Below are 21,172 nucleotides of genomic sequence, written 5' to 3'. Positions count from 1 at the left end.
CGAATTTAAAAACTGTGCACAAAGAAAAATGCTCTGATTTAATTATCAAATATCATGTGTGTGTGTGAAAGTCAGGTCATAAGTCCTTGCCTGTAGGGGAACAAACCTATCCAGCCATCCGTAATTTAATTACTCAATCTCCAAATGCAGACTTGAATTGCTTCATTGAGTGTAATAATAAACACTTCAAAAACTCAAGAAAAAGTTCCCCATATGGTTTTGTTAGATAACTTCTTTCTCAGAAAAGAATAAGATGTTTTTGCAGTAGTTTCTGTCTTCACAAACACAATTTCTCCTGTTAGACTTCATGAAGAGTAAGCTTAACATAGCATGAGAACATTAAATTCTGTTTCAGCATAGAGTGTCAAGATTTATTTGGGGGTATTTCAGCTAATATGTATTGTCTTGCAACTTTGAATTGAATAAATTGCTCCATGTACAAGTCTACAGCTGTTAAAAGTGCCACCACCTTCAGCTGGTGTGTTAAAATGACACTGCATGACAATAGTTTCTTTAACATACATCACCTAATTGAACTGCAATTGAAATAGATCCTAAAAAGCCAAATTCATCACTGTTAACTACATACCACTGACATTCTTACTAAGGAATTGACATTTTCAAATGGTGAGCCTAGGGAAACCTCTTGTCATTAAAATGGTACTCTTTGTGCATCAGTTATTTTAGATTATAACAAATACCAGGGCTGATCTTATTATCACCCACAGAAACAGGATCAAAGTATTTATGTAAATTCCAACATTATCTGTGGTCATTACTGGCTTACAGTCTTTTCCTGAATTAAAATAATCAATTGTTTAAAATTTTACTTTTAATCAATATACACCTGTAGAAACATACTAAGCTTCAGAGTTAGGTTTAACTTTTTCTTTTTCCTTTTTCTTTTTTTTTTTTCCCTCAAAGAAATTTTAATTTTGTATCAGGAATTGAAGTAAGGAATCAATCTAAAAGAAACAGGGGCACAGAACTAAGATTAAGGAGACCTCCTCTTCAAATCCTGTGGCTGTTTCTTTGCTCTGCTTGGCTCTGCTTTGCTGTCTTTGTCTGCCTTACACTGCCAAGCAAACGATTTGTGAACATTTTTGATAAGTGATTCTTACTTTGTGTTTGTACCAATTATTTTTTTTGTGAAATTTTCTTCCTCTTTTACATAACTTTTTTTGATTATGTGGGATCCGAAAGAGATTTGGGGGCTTTAAATTTTATAATTCTTTTATTATTTATCTTTTATTTTTATTTCAGTAACTGCTTAGTTTAATTACTGTATTTGTTATCGCTCAAGACAAACTAGCACTAAACAACATCATTAAGCTCTATATTCTGGCTTGAAAACTCCCCTGAAAGATGCCTTTGGTTTTGTTCCTATCACTCCAATGAATATACTTTATGCAAGATTAAATTCTTCACACATTCAAATCGTTAACTTGTTTTCTAAGTACCAATGCAAAATGCAGGTTTCCTACTTGTTATTCACCTGTTAATTCAGTTTACACAGTACATTACTGGAACTGACTTGGCTTCTTTTTCACTGATAATATTCCTACTTTATGAATATGAAATATGAAATATATGATTGTGTACAGTTCAAAATAAATCTGGGATCAACCAATGTTTTGGATATCATCATTGTGTTTTCTGCAGCCAAATTACCCATTGCTTCTATGACGTGTTCCTGCAGCTAGTGGTCTCTGGTCACCTTCTTTGTCCATACAGAAACCACTCCAATCCCAGCCGCATTTCCTTGTCTTCATATGTTCTTTGGAATCCCATTTATCTGCCTAATGTCTCTGGTCCTGTTTTTCCTGTCTGAGAACTCATACTGAAATGACCTCTTTATCTTTCTACAAGAAAGGGGGAAAATTCAATTTGTTTATATAAAGGATGAGAAACTCTGAGGCGGCTGTGATGCATGGAGTGTCAGAGCATAGTATACTACTGATGAAGCGCTGCTAGGTGAAGGTATTGATATTATCACATGGTGCCGTTACTGCTTCTCACCATTTTTTAAAAAGTCATGGAAGATGGAGATGTCAGCTCTGTCCTGTTCTCACATTTCATGACAGAAGAAGATTCCTGGCTGGGCCAGCAGTCTTGCTGTTCTCACATCAAGTGCTAACAGCACTCAGAAAAACTAAGGAGCCTCTTTGTGAAAGAGGGAGTCCCCTTGCTCCCAGACTGAGTGAAAGTGAAAGCTGGGAGCTGCTTCTCAGAATGCCAGTTGGATACTCTCTAACATGACTGTATCTCACTATATTTGCCTCATCCGCTTGTGCTGATGTATTTGTTTACCAACAGGGAAATGGCTCAGAAGAAGACTAGAGAGTATGCTTTCTGGAAATCTCAGCTCCACCCTGAAGGCTGCCTAGCAGTGCACACTACCAAAAGTAGATGATCTAGTCTCAACTCAGTTATTAACTACAAAAGTGACCCTTTAGCTCTCAATTATTCCAATTCCTCAACTTCTCAATTTCTTTTTGTCCCTACTATAAATCTTTTTTTTTTTTTTAAATGTAAAATCGAACTTGCCCCAGCTTTCTGGAACACAACGTGGTATTGGGCATCCACTGCCCAAATTTAATGGACAGCTCTGTAATTAAGAGCTCTAGAAAATAACAAACATAATGTTTATAATAATGTATAACTTTATAGAAAAATGAGTTACTTGATGCTTTGTGAAGGCACTGACAAATGGTGAGAAACATCTTAATGGCTTAGCTTGACAGAGTAAGAAATTAACTTGTTTACACTTCCCAACTGAAAAAGTTGCTTAGATGTCTCAAATTTCCCAGATTATACACATGAGCTTTACATACTGTATGTATGTAAAGCTAAGGACTCAACTTCGCAGCTTATATTATTGCAAGTAATTTCTACTCAATCATGGAGAAAAAAGCATAGATACATGTTTGTGAGAAAAGAAAGTATTTAGAAATATTTAGGATTAAAATTCACACAAATAAAGCATAGTTACACACATTAGTCATAAAACTAAGTCAAGAATGTAGGTACTAATTTAAATGACTTTACATTAACGTATTTTTTTATGTGTAGGAATCTTGGATTTATTTTCTTCATTTTTGTTACCTGCAGTGATGTCACTCAGTGCTTTTCCTGGTTTGTGAAGACTGATTTTAACTTTCCCATCACTCAGATACAAGAGGAAACCGCCTGAAGCCTGGTGTAGTTTACTAGATAATAGAAGTCCCTCCTTGTTCCAGGTGCGAAACTGGAAACTGATGAATACTTCGTCTTGCCCTGATGTGCCTGGCAGTGCCAGGTAACTACTGGAGCTCAGAAATGTAACAGGAACCACCTGTGGCTCTAAACATGAGAAGGACATGTTGCCCTAGAAAGAAATGAAACAAATATGTCATTAGGAACATTCGGGGGAAAACAGTCATAAGAACTTCTGTATGGAAACTACAGAGTTTCAAAACATTGTGCATAGAACCTAATATTTGTAATACTTGAATCTGTTAGTCTTAAAATCAAGTATGAATATGTAAGAACATCATCATTTTGAGAAATGTTTACCCAGTTGTTTGACTAGAACAGACATATCTGCCTGAGTAAAGAGTGGTAAGGACCTTTGAGTGAATGAGGTAAGATCCTAAATTACATGGGTGATTTAATGGTACTTCAGGAGTTAGACAGATCTGTTTTGTTTCTATCTTGGCTCAGCCTCAGGAAGCATTAGGGACTTGACAAATTTCTGAATGTCAGATAAAATGCCACTGAATGCAAAGTTTGGTACAAATATTTACATGGGTCTAAACGCCTGTATGCAGAGAAAAATGCTGAGCTTGGCTACTGATTGTTTAAGGCAGTGTTAAATTTGAGAAAAAAACATTTTGCTGGACCGAGAAGCAGTTTTTCCAAATCAATGCAACTGGAAATGTGCACTGACCCCAATATTTGTTTTCACAAATAGAGAAAATTCCACATATAAGCTCTTGCTACTTACAAATGTGAAACACATACTGCACAAATTAGAAGGAAACATGTTTTCAAGCAGACCCATATGGACCAGATCATGAGTTGTATTTAGGCACCTAACCTGTATTTTGTGCTTGACTGCTTCTGAAATCACTGGTTCTTAGGTACCTAAATAAAATTGTGGATGAGTTCATGGACAAACTCTGAGCTTAACCTGCATCCGTGGTTGTACTGAGTGATATAGATAAGAACACTGGAATGCAAATAATGCATTTTTTGCACCTGGTGTCAGAGTTAGTTAATACTTTATGGCTCTTGATAGTGATACAACATGCACTTTGATCTAATGACTTGCTGGCACCTTTTGAACTATAACTAATTTGTTCTGTTCAGATGATTACTAAAAGAATAATGTCTTTAGAGTGTAAAGTACATTTAACTTCTGTTCAACACAAAGAGCTTTTAAACTTTTGAACATACATAAAACTTTGACTTTATAGTAAAAAGCTAAAAAATCAATTTAAGAAAAATAGTCACTAGCCCCTGGCATGGCAAGACATTAAAGTTTATCTGTTTTCATTTTCTTCCAGGAAAATATATAAATAAAAGCTCTGTATTATGAACTCAGCTGTAGAGAAATGAATAGTCAACTGAACTGACCCATAGTGAAAAAGCAGTCATCAGATTAATAAAACTTGTTAAATGTTAAAAGCTTACCATCTGCAGATTCCCCCTCCATGTTATCTGGACAGCTGCCTGATACTGTATCAGACCAGCAAAGTGGCTATTTAACAAGGATTCTACAGTAACATAGATACTTTCTGGCACATTTACATTATAAAACATCTCCTAAATAGTTTTGAAAGTAGCACAACAGTTTAAATAATTTGAGATGAAGATGATGAAATTTCCTATGACAATAATTTCATAGTTCCCCTTTCACTAGTCCACACAGAGCCTCCTATAACTGCCTTCTCTCCAACATCCATCAGCATCATGGACAGGATATTATACGGAGGTATCAGTTTAGTTAATTCTGGAATATTTCAGATGAGCTTCACATGAGAAGACATGCCTGTCATGCTTTTTTTTCTAGGACAGAGAACTCAGTTTGATTGTTCACATTCTGAACTGAAATCCAAATCAAAATATTTGGAGCTTGAAAGCATTTCATATTTTGTTAATTTTTTTTAACTGACTGTTTCCATCATATCTCTGCATTTGCTGCTGTTAAATAAATAAATACTGCAAATAGAGATGGCTCTTGTACTATTTGGAAAAAAATCAAAGGACTAACGTAGTAAAATTTACAGAATATCTTCTGTAACACAGAAAAAGTTGGTTCGTTATTGGAACTGTTTCTCTGAATGGTAGGGATTTGGCTAATACAACTGTTGGCCATGTCACAATAAATGCATTGAACCCATGAACCTAAACTACAGCTTTTCAGACAAAGGGCAGTATAAATTGACAAACAGAACTTACCTATCAAAATTATAATGCTCTGGAGAAAACAGAGTGGATCCGTGCCTTCTGCAATAGAAGGCTTTCAAAATGTACTGCTGGTGTTCTTACTAGTCAGGTATAGAAGTCAAAGCCAGAGCTTCAATGACTTCAGATACATCCTGTTTTACTCACTGACTTTTGTACATGCACAACAGTGAGATACCACACAACAGTGAGATATCACACACATCTAAATATCAGCTAAAGAGCTGAAGAATAAAATGCATCCTGCATTGTCTACATGATGAGTCTGTACAACAGCAACTATAAAATTGCCCAATTAGTTGATTCCTTGATTTTTTCTTTCATTAAACAACATAGATTTTACTAGAACTGTGTGTTAACAGGTTGCATATGAAAGTGGCTGTGGTCTTTTTCTTTTCTTTATTTTACTTTTTTTTTTTCTTAACTATGAATCTCTTACCACAAAGTAGATCTGAGATTTATGCCTCCTGGCCAGGTCAATAATGTTCACGTCATTATAATAAATATTTTCAAAACACCCATGAAAGTTCCTGCGTGACAATGTCCCTGATTTTCCAGGCACTGGAATCCCTCCAAAGCTGAGCTTAGAAAGAGAAGAGAAATCAATGATACTATTAAAGATTTTTCTAAGGAAAGAAGTTGCCAATAGCGTAAGAGCAGAAGTCAAAGACTGGCCAATAATGAATCTGCTACTTCTTGGCTATTTCCTTGTATCACATCTACGTATTAAAAGAATAGGCTAACAAAAATTAGGCTATATCAAGTCATATGTATGTGTTAAAATATTCTGAAATGTTGGCTTTTTTTTCTTCTGAGGATGCCTCTAAACAGTTGCTTAGTATAGAGTCTTATCAGTTTTCAGGGTCCATTACAGCTGCAAAACCAAGGAGAAGAAGGATAAGTCCCAGTACATGCAGACCATGCTGGACATGCGAAAAGGGAGAAGAGAATTCACTAAAAACTTCTTGAGGAAATTTGAGCCTGACTTCTCCACTGTGTGCAAAGCATAACTACTGTAATAGAGAACAAGAGTGCATAATTAAGTTATTCTAGAGCAGATTCAAAACAAATGAAAGGAGATACTTTTTCTCTCTCAAAATGCTTAGGCTGTGCAGTTCCTTGATGTGATGCTGTAGGTTTACTTGGGTTCAGAAAGAGATTAGAAGATTTAATAAAAATAAAAATCCATTGAGAGCTATTAAATTCAAGAATAACACTCTGTCTTAAAAAGTCCCTGATGCAGAAACTGTTAGAAAGCAGTAGATTATTTCAGAAAAACATTGCCACAAGGGTGACTTGAGTTATACTCTGGTCTATGTTTCCACTCCTGGGCACCATCAGAAGCAGGATGCCAGTTTAAGTGAACTTTTGAACTCATCCATTTCAAAGCTATTCTGGCTGACATTGTAGAAAAGGTCAGTTTAAACTATTTATCTTTTAATTTTGAAGTTTCACTTAATATTTAAAATCATTTTATGAAAAAACTCAAAATTAAATATATCATGTTTCATTAAGTTATTAAATTGAGAAATTTTTCTAGTCAGAAATGCTATTCCTAATACAGTGGTTCATACTTTTTTGGAAGCTTTTAGGCTTTTTTCCAGCTTTTGCTTTCCTTTCTACCTTGTATTGGTTACACATACATCAAACTACAGTATGTGGAAGAGAGGAAAAATTAATTTGCAATACTGGTTGATTTAGTAAAATAAATCTATTTGCCAATCAGTTAAAACTAACAATGGTTGTTCCCTTTTTTTTCCTTTTTTTTTTTTTTAAATTCATATGATCCTCCAAGCCTTGGCATTGTGGCTTATATTCAGAAATTTTAAGCAGAATCATGACTTTAATCTTGTGAGTGATATTTTTGAAATGGGATAATGCAGACATAGAACAGCATGAAATCTTACTCTAAATGGCTTAAAAACTCGAATGAGTAGAATAAAGTAATTTAGATCTGCGGGTTCCAGACACTCTGCTCTATCACTCATTGTCTCATCCAACAAACAGGACAGGGGCAAACATAAAGCAGCCAGTCATCACATTACAACTGTGAAATAGTGGTATTTTTAACCATAGGTGGGAAACTGTCACAGCAAATTACATCTACTCCTTTTCATGAATCTACCATTTGTGTAAGAAAGATTTTTTCACAGTACATTTGCCAGATTTAACAGAGACTTAAGTCTTAATCTAAACAATTCTAAAATGGTTTTATAATGATTTATTGTCATTTTCATCAAGCCATAAAATAACAGCTTTGAATTGGGGCTTATTCCTTATGTTTACATACTGTTTACCACATTTGCAGCACTACTGAAACAAAAGTATTAAAATAATTAATTCTGAGATAAAAAAGATAGTCTTTTGAAAATTTTGAGTTGCAAATCTAGTGAAGCATTAGTAATCTAAGGACATCTCTTTTTCTTTGATTGATTACTTTAGGAGACAGAAAATCCCTAAAGTCTTAAGCACTACAAACTTCCTTAAGTTCTGTCTCCTTTGCTTCTTTCATTGCATTTACGTAACAAAGTTAATAAATGTAACAAAGGAAAGGTAATTTTCACACCTCATAATCAAGGTCCAAATAACTGAAATCTCCTTTTGCATGAAAATGATGAGTGTGTTTATCCACTGTAAAGTTTACTTGATTGTTAAAGTGCTCAATGAGAACAGAATGCCAGTGTTGATCATCCAAAAGGCTGCCCAGCGTAATATTAATTTGGGCATTAGAAGGATGAGTTTTAATATCACCTTGAAAGAAGAAAAATAAAAACTATTAATTCCATATAAAAATATAATTATTCAAATATATACTGCTAGTTTATCATACTCTATACATTAAAATCCACTTAACAAATTAAAAGACGTTTTAGTCGAATAATACCTAATAACTATATTAGACTTTAAGAGACTGTAGCTGTTACCTAAGTTAATGAGTAGGGACAGCTTCCCTTTAATTAATTCCAGGGTGATGTGGTCTCCATTTTGTCCTTCTCTGTGGAGGAGAATTCCATCACTTTGAATTGTCTTAAACTTCAGAGAAATCACATCTTTCAGTGCACTCATGAGTTTTTGATTAAATGTGTAAATTAGACAACTTTTCCCATCAAAGCCAACCACCTCGGACCCTAGAAGTAAAGAAATGAAAGATAATGTGTAATGCTATGTCTAAAAGAAACAGTTGCACATTACTTCAATGATATGAAGTCCCACCACTAACATCCCTAGATTCACCTGTGCCCGGTAAAGTGAGGGTTATTTCTCCTATTCCTGTTCTTCCCCAAATGTTAAGACTGTCCTGTTTTAAAATAAAGCAAGGCGAGCAGAAAAGATCTGGCTTCTATTCCAATCTAGTACTAATCTCACACGCTGAAAGGTCTTCCTTGCCTTGGAGCCATGAAGTACTTCGACCATTTCTGTTCTTACTGTATTCTTAGGGTGAAAATCTCTATTAATTTTTCTGCAATTAATTCCAATTAACAAAATAAAGAAGAGAAAAATCATGTTGTCGTGTTTAGGCTTAGCTGGCAACAAAGCACCACGCAGCCACTCGCTCACTCCTTCCTCTCCTTCTTCACTGACCTTGGCATCTGCATGGTTGTTTCTCTCACATCCCACTCCTCTCTCCACTGTGGGTTTCAGCAGTCTTTTTCCCCATCTTAAATATATCACAGAGGCACTACCACCGTCGTTGATTGGCTCGGCCTTGGCCAGAGGCGGGTCTGACTTGGAGCCAGGGAAGCTTCTAGCAGCTTCTCACAGGAGCCACCCCTGTAGCCCCTCCCCCACTACCAAAACCCCACCACACAAACCCAACACATAAGTCCATTACATTTAACATTTTCAAGGCCTTCATGCAGGCTGTAAGCTTAACCCACTATTAAAATCAATCTGGATATCTGTACAGTAGTTCAAAATTATATCATGGCATACTATTCCAGGAAAGAAAAAAAATACTCTAAAATGAAAACCTGTCAGCTGTGAGTAGGGCCAGGTTCTCTTCATCAAATGTTTTTTTACTGGCATCATAAACAAATTACGACTTTAATTAAGCTGAGTTACAGTTTTAGTACTGGAATACAGGACTTCGTATCATCAGTTTCCCAGTATGGGCATCACAGAATCATAGAATGGCTGACGTTGCCATGCATCTCTGGAGATCATCCTGTCCAACTTCCCCACCCAAATTAGAGTCTGCTCCAGCAGGTTTCTTAGGGCCATGTCCAGTCAGGTTTTCAGTATTTCTGGGGGTAGAGACTACACCTCTCTGGGCAACACATGCCAGTGTTCAACCATACTCACAGTAAAAAACTGTATTTCAGTTTGTGCCCATTGCCTCTTGTCCTGTCATGGGACACCATTGAAAAGATTCTGGGTCTGTCTTCTTTACACCCTCCCATCAGGTATTAATACACATGGGCAAGATTCCTGGCAAGCCTTCTACTCTTCAGTCCCAGCTCTCTCAGCCTCTACTCATATGGCAGATGCTCCAGTCCTTTAATCATATTTGTCGCCTTTTGCTTGATTCGCTCCTGTATGTCCGTGTCTTTCTTGTAGTAGGGATCCCAGAACTGAATCCAGCAATTCAGACATGTCTCATTACCACGGCTGAGTAGAGGGGAAGAATCACCTTCCTTGACCTGCTAGCAACGTTCTTCCTAAAACAGCCCAGGATACTGTTGGTCTTCTGTGTTGCAAGGGCATGTTGCCAGTTCATCGTCAACCTGGTGTCTACCAGAACGCTCATGTCTTTTTCTTCAAAGCCACGGTCAGCCCCCAGTGTGTACTGGTAAACCCTTGCTGAGGTTATTCCTCCACAGGTGCAAGACTTTGCCCTTCCCTTTTTTGAACACCATGAGATTCCTGTCAGACCATTTCTCCCACCCGTCTGGAGAATGGCATCAAAACCCTCTGGTGTGTCAATCAGTCCTCCAGATTTTTATTGGCTGCAAACTTCTTGAATGTACACTCTGCCTCATCATCCAGGTCGTTAATGAATATGTTAAGCAGCATTGAAACCAGTATCAACCCGTGGGATATACCACAAGTGAATAAACTCAGCCTGACTTTGTGCTGCTGATCACAACTCCTTCAGCGAGGCAGTTCAGTCTGTTCAGTCCACTTCATTGTCCACCTAAATAGCCTGTACTTATCAGTTGTCTATGAGGACATTATAGGAGAGAGCATCAAAACTCTTGCTAAACTCAAGATAACCAACATCAAACACTCCCTTTCACTCACCAAGCCTGTTATATCACTGTAGAAGGCTATTAGTTTGGTCAAGTATGATTACTCCTTCATAAATCCATAGTATTTCCAATAATCTCCTCATCTTTCATGTGTTGGGAAATGGTTTCTAGGACTATTTGCTCCTTCACCTTCCCAGGGATTGAAATGAGGCTGACCAGTTTGTAGTTCCCCAGGTATTTCTTCTTGCATTTGTTGAAGACTGGAGTGACATTTGCTCTCTTCCAGTGTTTAGGCACCTCTCCCACTTGCCACTACCTTTCAAAGATAAACAAATTTGGCCTCAGAATGACCGTGGCCAGTCCCCTCAGCAATCTCAGGTGCATCCCGATAGGTCCATGGACTTACATACGTCCAACTTGCTCAAATGTTACATAGCCTGACCCTCCTCCCCCGAGGGTCTCCCTTGCTCTAGCATTTCATGTGGGCCTCAGAGACCAGAGATTCCTGAAGGCAAGTCTTACCAGCAAAGACCAAGGTGAAGAGGGCATTGAATACCTTGACCTTATCCATGTCTTTTGCCCCCAGGACCCCTGGCCCACTCAGCAGTGAGCCTGTACTTTTCCTAGTCTTCCTTTTGCTCCCGATATACCTGTGGAAGCCCTTCTTGTTGTCTTCAATGACCTTTATCAGTTTCAAATCCAGGTGGTTTGGCTTTCCTAACCACTTCCTTGCATGCTCAGACAATGTTTCTGCATTCCTCCTGGGTTGTCTGACCTTGCTTCTGTCTCTTGTACACTTCCTTTTTGTTCCTGAGCTCAGTTAGGAGCTCCTTGCTCATCCATGCAGACCTCCTGCTACTTTTGCTTGATTTCCTGCTTGTTGGGATAGACCTTTCTGGAGCTTGGAGGAAATGATCCTTGAAAATCAACTGGCTCTCCTGGATCCCTCTTATCTTCGGGACCATCTTCCATGTCACTCTTCCAATCAGGTCCCTGAGCATGAAAAACCTGATCTCCTGAAGGCCAGGGCTGTGATTTTGCTATTTGCCTTGTTCCCTTCTCTCGGGCTCTTGAACGTCACAGTCTCATGGTTGTTGCAGCCAAGGCTGCCCCAGTTTTCATGTCCACCATCAGTTCTTCCTTGTTTGTAAGTATGAGGGCCAATAGAGTGTGTCATCTTGTCAGCTCCTTGATCACCCGTGTTGGGAAGTTACCATCAAAGAATTCCAGAAAACTCCTGGATTGCTTATGCCCTGCTATGTTGTCCCACCAGCACATGCGAGGGTGATTAAAGTCTGCAATAAGGACCAAGGCCTGTGAACCTAAGGCTTCTTCCAGTTGTCTGAAGAAGGACTCATCCATTTCTCTCATATCAGGCAGTCTGTAGCAGACATCCACCATGATGCTACCACCTTTGGTCTGTTGTCTAATCCTAATCTATAAACTCTGAGCTGTCTTATAATTTGTCTCCAGGCAGAGCTCCATGCACCCCTGCTGCTTGCTCGCATAAACGTTAACTGCCTTTCCTCATTGTCCTGGCTAGTCCTTTCTAAACAGCCTGTATCCATCTGTGGCACCACTCCAGTGGTGTGAGCTCTTCCACAATGTCACTATGGTCTTGATGAGATCATAGTCTTTAAAATGCATGAAGACCTCAATTTCTTCTGTGTGTTCCCCATGTTGTGTGCATCAGCACACAGGCACTTTAGAAAGGCATACACTTGTGCTGATTTCTCAGAAAAAGTGTGAGAACTTCCCCCATCATGTTGCCCTCACAGCAGCACTTCCCTATTTGTGTGTTTGCATTTGAGATGGTCAAATGCTTGCACTTCAGTCCTGGTTTGTTGTTTCCATGGTCTCTCTCGTCCACACTGCCCTGAAGCCTTTGTTTCTCAACAGGTCCACCACTTTCTCGCTTGATTTTGGGCCATCATCTCCCTCCTCCATCATTCTTAGTTTATAGCTCTCCTCACCAGGTTGGCCAACCTGTTGGAGAAGATGCTTTTACTCTGCATGGTCAGATGGATTCTGTCTCTTCCTAGCAACCCTTGATCCTCAAAGTGTGTCCTAAGCTTGTTAAATCTGAATAATTGCTGCTGACTCCAGCTGTGCAACTAATTGTTGATCCAAAGGACCCATCCAGTCCTCCTCAAGCATTTCTCTCTTGTCAACAGGAACAAGGAAAACGCCACCTGAGACCCTATGTCGTTGCCCCTTGGCCCCTAGAGCCATGTAGTCATGCTTGATAGACACCAGGTCTCTGCTGGGAGTACTGTTGGTGCCCACATCGAAAAGCAGCAGAGGGGGATAGTCTGAAGGCTGGACAAGCCTCAACAGTCTCTCCACAATGTCCTGGATCCATGTCCCTAGCAAGCAGCAAACTTCCCTAGAAAGCAGGTCAGACAGGCAAATAGGGGGGCCTCCAACACCTGCAATGGGGACAGCTGGGGACACACCTCAAGAGACATCTTCATAGCATAGAATCATGGAATAGTTCAGATTAGAAGGGACTTTTTAAAGATCACCTAGTTCTAATGCCCCTGCCATGGGCAAGGACATCTTTCCCTCAATCAGGTTGCTCAAAGCCCCATACAGCCTGACCCTGAACACTTCCAATGAGGGGGCATCCACAACTTCTCAGGGCAACCTGTGGAAAAAAAAATTCTTCCTTATGTGCAATCTAAGTCCATCCTTTTTCAGTTTAAAACCTTTAATCTCCTGTCACTACAGGCCCTGGAAAAAACTCTCTCTCCATTTGTATTATAAGCCCCCTTTAAGTATTGAAAGGCCACAATGAGGTCTCACCAGTGCCTTATCTTCTCCAGGCTGAACAACTTCAAATCTCTCAGGCCTTCTTCATAGGAGAGGGCACCTCTCCTATGAAGGAAAAGGAGGGTTCCAGCCCTCTGGTAACTTTCGTGGCCCTCCTCTGGACCCGCTCTGGAAGGTCCATGTCTTTCTTGTGCTGGGGACTCCAGACCTGGATGCAGTACTCCAGGTGGGGTCTCATGAAAGTGGAGTAGAGAGGGAGGGTCACGTCCCTCGACCTGCTTGATTCTGTACTATAATAGACAAAATAATAAACTCCTAAGTTTTACAATGAAGAAAAGAGTAATACTGAGGAATTTTCGTTATTACTTTACAAATGTATACTTTCTGACTTACTCACATTCATACTTCTCATGACTGTGCTAAAAAATAGGTACAGTGTTACAGCTTCATGACAGTGCTCCAGTGAAATCTACTTTCTATTTATGACAGTGTTTTAGCTAATTTCTTTCAAGATCATATACTTTGACTTTACTTGGGGAAAAGGCAAGGCAAGGCAAGGCAAGGCAAGAGAAAAAAGAGGAGAGGAGAGGAGAGGAGAGGAGAGGAGAGGAGAGGAGAGGAGAGGAGAGGAGAGGAGAGGAGAGGAGAGGAGAGGAAGGGAAAGGAAAGGAAAGGAAAGGAAAGGAAAGGAAAGGAAAGGAAAGGAAAGGAAAGGAAAGGAAAGGAAAGGAAAGGAAAGGAAAGGAAAGGAAAGGAAAGGAAAGGAAAGGAAAGGAAAGGAAAGGAAAGGAAAGGAAAGGAAAGGAAAGGAAAGGAAAGGAAAGGAAAGGAAAGGAAAGGAAAGGAAAGGAAAGGAAAGGAAAGGAAAGGAAAGGAAAGGAAAGGAAAGGAAAGGAAAGGAAAGGAAAGGAAAGGAAAGGAAAGGAAAGGAAAGGAAAGGAAAGGAAAGGAAAGGAAAGGAAAGGAAAGGAAAGGAAAGAAAGGAAAAGAACCAACTGATTTTATCCCAACAATAATAAAAGAATATCTGTCAAAATCAGTACAGATTGAACAAGACACGCACAAAGGAACTGATAACACTATAAAAAGCTCATAGAGTATTCACAGTTCATAAGTAAAGAAGAAAAAGGTAATTACCCTTGAAAGATACATTTGTGAAATAAATGAAGATGTAAAGGACACTCAATAAAATATGAAGTTATTTTTCAACTGACTGGTTGACTTCTTGAAAGTCAACGGAAACCCGTTATCTATTTACTAACTTTATTTAATTTCACTAAAAATATTTCTCCACATTGTCAGCATGGAAATGAACTCAATTCAAATTAACTATAGTACTTAAAGTCAGTCATATATATTCCATTTTCAAAAACTTTTGTCGAGTGAATGCAGCTATGTTTTTAAATATAGTTTCTTGATTTTCTTCACATCTTGATAATGTACGTCTTACTTATGAAGAATTCATTTACCGAATGTACAATGAATAAATATGACATTCTACCTAAAGATGAATCCTAGGTTGACTATTTTACTTCGTTGTGTTATTGAATGAATGTGGACAGTAAAAGCATTAATCAATGTTAAATTTAAGTACTGAATGTGAAGTTTAATAGCTTCAATAAAAACTTCAATAATGGAACTTGTATATTGTTATGTATCTATCAAACCATGTAAATAGATATATTCTTAGTAGGTACTGATAACAGCAGGGTTTTTTGATTGGGAACATACTCTTTTAATTAGTTATCGAGACAAAAGCATAAACAACATTTAGCACTGATCTCCAAAATCCCTTTCACTGTTTTACAGCACTAGCTCCTAAGAAGCAAAATCTACTCTGACCATATCTGGAAAATAAACAAAATAAGACCTTCCCCCCACCATCATGCATGAATGAAGATTGTGAAAGGGCTGCAGATGTTAATCAAAATTCTAGTAACATTTCTCACACATGTTACGTCTTTACCATCTACTCATTACCACTAAAAATAAATGGAAAGGGTTGTGAGAGATAAAGCTTGGGTCTCCTACAGGATTATCAGGATAGAAAGAATGAGCCCAAATACTGAGGGTGCCGTAACATTTTCCTCTTTCGTATTTACCAACTACTCTCAGCTTCTAATAGTCCCTGGACTTGAACATGAGTCTCCATGTGTTTTCTCTACCCTACTGTTATAAATCAGGAAAATAAAAAAGGTTGATTTGCTTTGTGAACACTCATCTTTTGTTTTCACAATTTACAATGTGTCTTTCTCAAATTAATGTAATTTAAATCCTTAGTACACTGTGAAAATACCTTCGAAAGTGATGAAATGCCTCTGAGAAACTGGAAATTCTGGAAGCCTTTTCACACACCATAGAATCAAGAGTCCTAGTGACCCTGAGCAAAAGTTTTAGTTGCAATATCATTGTTTGAAAGGCAGTTTGATTTTTGTTGATCTTTAAATTAATTGACATTAATGTTAATGCTACATAAGGAAAAAACTTAAAACAATGCAAACGGTTTGGCATTGTTTATTGTTTTTAGATATCCTTAGTCCTGATCAATTGTATTAAAATGAGAAGTCTGCTCTCTGGCCCTTTCCAATTTTGGGGAAAGTAGACCTGAAAAGGGTCACAGTGTTCAGAAAAGTTAGGTAAATCAGGACTTAGGTATTGCTTTAAACAAAGCCTTTGGGGAAAAAAAAAAAAAAAAAATAGGATGTTAAAATTGTTCATAACCAACCACATTTAAAATGAACTTTTTTACAATCACATTCACATCAAGCCCTTGAAAGCATATTAGCCCAGTTACAAAGAGAATGGGAAGTCCTTTCTTTGACTGTACCATCAATTTTATGTATTCCAGCGAGGAAGGGAATGCCTAAAAAGCCTCAACACTTTTAACAGTGTTAAGAGGACTCTGGAAGAGGGTTTGCATATCACAGTATCTGCAGTGCTTGTTGTTAGGCACTGCATCTAACGCTGTTTTAATGTACAGTGTGCATTTAGTTCCCAGTTATCTTTCTCCTACAGTTTTATACAAATGTCATTTTCACATTTAAACACATCTTTCTGTCTGTCATATGAGAAAGTCTTTTTTTTTTTTCTTTCCTATTTTTAGCCTATTGGTTTTCAGAGGATGGAATGAGAAAGAGAGCATTGTAATGAAGGGAGAAAAGAGTAAGCCAAAGAGACTTCTAATTTCTCTTTCTTCATGCCAGGGAATAGCTTAACCTGAATTCTGTTTTACATGGCTTAATTGTCACAATCTGACATTTCAGGAACAAGACACAGGAAATGTCTGTAGAGATTCATCAGTCTCTCTTGCACACACTAAATAGGAAGAACTATCAGGCAGAGGCTGAGAGAGAATTTGGGGTGGGGTTTTTTTGGCAGCACACAGTGTTTGTTGTGTAGTCATGGCACAAGCAGATTTCATCAGTCTACATGAAGCCAGGTAGGTCACCTGGAGGTAGAAAACATCTTTCTTTCTTTCTTACATGACAAAGGCTGTAGAACAGGAGTAAGAAAACTGAGGAACATGGCAGAGGTAGCAGAGTGAAAAAGGAGAAGAACTAAACACAAAGAATACATGGGAACCCTTTTAATGTTTCATATAACTCCATAACTGACTAACCTTATTTAGTCTTTCTATTCCATAAGTGCTAAAAGGCAAAAATGGAAAGACTTGTTCTGGATGTATGCTTTACAAACATATAAAATGTGACAGTCCTTGACCCAAAAAGTTTATAGTAAAAAAGGAGTTCTGTGTAAAAAGAAAAGGAAACAAAACTCATAACAGCCTGGTTTATCCTATGGACATCTATCATGGACATTACCAAACCTCACTGAGACTGTAATTAAAGGGGAAATGTTAGTTCTGAGGGTACTAGGCTAAGTTATTCAGAGCAGGTATTTGGCTGGAAGACAACAGAGCAGCAACTTGGAAGTAGTGCCAACAGTTGTCCTGTAAGTATTACTTCACTGAGATACTAATGACTTCTTTTGGATGTAACAGACATGCATTTTTCAGTATCACTTAATGAGTGACAGTGAGATCAACTTTATATATTCTTGCAGTTTTAGTTTTAGTTGTGTAATTTGCAACAGATAAGACTGAAGGAAGAAATTACTGCATTTGCATTTGAATACAGAACACAGTCCACATATTCAGTGGTAAATGGAAAGAGAGTTGCTTGCTCTTAAAATATAAGACCCAGTGAGATCTCTCTGAAGAGAAGAATGAGAAATAGGAAATCTGGAAAGTATGAATCAAAGTTAAAGTAGATATCATTGGCTTTTCTGCTTTTCTTTATTTTCTGGTCCTGTCTGGAAAAGTACACAGCAATTCAAAAACAGCCAGGCATAATTACTGTAACAATAACTACATGTCCTCCATGTGTCTGATAAATGGAGGAAAAGACTGGAGAGAAAGAACTAATCTTTCAAATTATTAGATATATTTTAGAACTATAAGACTATAATCACCTGGGTTGTCTTCAACAGCAACCACTGAATTGAACTACTAAAAGCACATGGTAATTGTAGATGTTCAAAATAAATAAGAAGATGATAAACAGTTTGCAATTCATTTGCAAAGCATTTATACATAGAAAAAATAAGCATTTCAAGAACTCACAACATAATATAGAGAAATTCTTAATGAGCTTTAAAAAAAATTTCCATACTTTTAACACTATCACATTCTTTATGTACTGCATTACAGTGGATAATGGATGAAGTAAATATTCCTTTTAAATTCAGCCTAATCTTAGAAGGAAGTTATCACTGATTTGTTTCCATAAGCTATCTATAGGATCGATCCTGTACCAAATAGGTAAAATACAGAAAAATTCATAATCTTCCTCAAAAATAGTTACTGACCACACACAAAATATTTTAACTGTGTAACTGCTTATTCTATATGTTTTATTATTTTTAGTAACATGGACACTGTCCTCTTTTTATCCTTTAGACTCATAGATTTTCCATTGGCAGCATGACAACAGGGAAATCACAGAAGAGAGCCATAAGGTACCTTGCAAGGTGTGATAGAGAAAATTACAGTAGTGAATATAGATAATTAAAATCTAGATTTTAGGCATGTGCAAAAAAGAACGCTTCAGTTTGGAAATGTTTGAGAACAAGACTTGAGTAAGGATTTAAACATTGTCAAATGCACAAGGTAAAGGACTGAGAAGAAGCAAAGATGATTGATTTTCAGTGAATCTTAGAGACAGGAAAGAATGTACTCTCATCAAGTACCACAGAGATGAGATTTCAAATGGGAGACTCAGATGAGCTTTCAGCTGGGAATGTTAAAGTCATCTCTTCAGCCTCCATTTTTAACTTTTAGTAGTCCTGGTACTTAAAACAGTGGAAGGTAAATTGAATATTGGCCACATTTCTCAGTTACAGAAGTATCATTAGATTGTTCTAGGAATCATAAGTCATGTTCCCAGTGTCCAGGCAGATGTCACTGAGGAATTCTGAGTGTTTTTAGCTTCTCACACCCTTCTCCTGGCATGAGCTGTCTGTTCTCTGGGATGGGGTAGTTTACCTAATTTCTGAGGTGACCTAATCTCCTGCAGCCAGGTTGAAATTTTCAATATCCTTAGCCCATGGTCTTCTACTCATTTTACAAAGCCAAGTTTAAGGCAGAAAGCCCAGAGATGTGTTTTACTGATGTTCAGTTTAAAGTCAGATACTAATCAATGGAAACAGAAGAGAGAGATACAGAGACCATTCAGAAGAGATCAGCCGTGTAAAGCATGACTTAAGCATAGAAGTTGGAAAAAAAAAAAATCCCACAAAAAACAACAGATGAAAGTACTTAAAACAAGCAATTAAAGAGGTTGCTTAAAATAAGCTCTGTTTCCCTCATGGAGAAAAGATGTGGAGAATAAAAAGCAGTAAACAACTTGCTAAGAGGAATATTTTTTAAAAAGTCCAGGGATGCAGAACTGTAACAGGAAGACAACAGGAGGATTTACCCTGTCCAGCAGACCAATACAACTACAACACTTATGTGTTTGTCTTCCAAATGCTTATATCAGTTATTAATGTTTTATTAATAACACAAAAATTATTCTAAAAGTACCCCTTAAATATATAACAACTTTGAAGTATCCTTCAATTGTGTATTTATGGGTCTATCTACTTGTACTCTTGGCTACTTGGCTCAGGACCAAGACCACATATACTTAAAACTGTAAACATTTTCCACATTTTGCCTTTCAGGTAGAAAGTATACCATGTTAAGATGTAGTTTTTAAGACTATCAAAATAACAGTTTGCAGTAAATCAGTTATTGGATTATGTCCACACCATTCATTCCAACACAGAAAGAACTGGAAAATAAGCATCACATATTGTTAGATGATGCAGAAATAGTGAAGTCTGCACATAAACCTATTGAATTGTTTTTATTCAAGATTAAATTTAGGCTTAGAAATCTACTTTCAAGTGTAATTTAGGTAGCAAAAGACAATGATGAATAGTCATTTCATTTAGCTGATTCAGCAAAACACTTACTGTATGTGCATCCATAGACTTCAATGCGCATTCCAATTCTGCCATTCGGATTCCAGTCCAAAGGCACAAAACGGAGAAATCTTGCTTTAATGGAATGCTGAAGCTTATAGTATACGACACTGTCTGCATTTGTGTTTCCAGAAAAAGCCTAGAAGAAAATGAAGAAGAGATCAGCCACATCCGTATTAAATACAGAAATATGTGGAAGTATTGCTGACTTTTTCATTTTATGCCCTCATCTGGCAAACAGTCAAACACAGGAATAAAATGTAAATGTCAGTAAATTCCATAGGAACAACCACTGAATCAATCTTGATTATCCTTCTGGATCAAGTGTGAACTCATCTGTGCATTTAGTACTGACACTACACTCTTTGAAAAATATGACACCTTCTAAAAGTGAATGAAACATTTCAAAACCAAACATTCCTTTCACAAAATGTGTAGAACATACTGGCATTTCAGTGTGTTGTAGCATCTAATACTTTTTCATATGACAACAGGGTGAGCTCTATGATTTCCTCTTACCAAAAGGTTAGACAAATTTCATTGCAAACCTGTGTTTTAGATGCATAGTATGCTGAATCCAAAAAGTTCTTATACTGACAGACCATGGAGTTGAAAGACTCTGGTTTCCAACTAAAAAATCCAGAGTATTATAAAAGGATTTTAATTCAGTGTTCTGTTGAAAAAAAAAAATCTATACTTCAAATCTTTTTCCCAGGTGAGAGATAAAAAAAATAAAGTATTATCACAGAAATATTTTTTGAGAGTATTTAACTTTCTCTTTTTGTTACATAAAGAAAACATAAAGAAACATAAAAAAATGTAAAGAAGTATGTAAAAAGTCTTAAGAACTGTAATCATGAACTTTAGCATCCTAAAGACTGGAAAATATCTTCTGATTTTGTTGGTTACATTTTCAGGTGTTGTGTGGGGTTTTTTTTCTCATTGCCTGTTTGTGATATGTGAAGCAGAAAGAATTTGCTCAAACATTTTGGATCAAAATGTCTGATAAATTAGTCAGAAATAGCTCTCTGAAATATTTTGATGAGCAGAATTAAAAAGATTACATATTTCTGGGTATGTGGACAGTACTGTTGCTATAGCCATAAGCCACAGATGTTGCAACTGCAGAAGTATATAGAAACCAACAACTTTAGGTATGCAGCTTCTCTTTCTATAAGTTTTTAAAGCAGAAGCGAGCTTCATTGCATTCATTATTTACCCTCCTATACATGAATCTT

General features: G+C 37.3%; 1 protein-coding gene across 1 annotated transcript in view; it reads right to left on the bottom strand.

Moving 5' to 3' along the window:
- The window catches only part of CNTNAP4 (contactin associated protein family member 4), a 244,003-nt gene that overhangs the window by 72,468 nt on the left and 150,363 nt on the right, over window positions 1–21,172 (bottom strand). The window contains exons 4-8 of the mRNA XM_050912810.1: window positions 19,926–20,073; window positions 8,373–8,576; window positions 8,015–8,199; window positions 5,888–6,031; window positions 3,106–3,367 (exon numbers count right to left, since the gene is read on the bottom strand). Coding sequence (XP_050768767.1) covers window positions 3,106–3,367; window positions 5,888–6,031; window positions 8,015–8,199; window positions 8,373–8,576; window positions 19,926–20,073 — 943 coding nt within the window. The remainder of the gene's footprint in view (window positions 1–3,105; window positions 3,368–5,887; window positions 6,032–8,014; window positions 8,200–8,372; window positions 8,577–19,925; window positions 20,074–21,172) is intronic.

This window comes from Gymnogyps californianus, chromosome Z (assembly GCF_018139145.2).
Source record: "Gymnogyps californianus isolate 813 chromosome Z, ASM1813914v2, whole genome shotgun sequence".
NCBI classification, from domain to species: Eukaryota; Metazoa; Chordata; class Aves; order Accipitriformes; family Cathartidae; genus Gymnogyps; species Gymnogyps californianus.
Note: the sequence above shows the minus strand (reverse complement) of the source record. Positions and strands in the feature narration are given on the sequence as shown.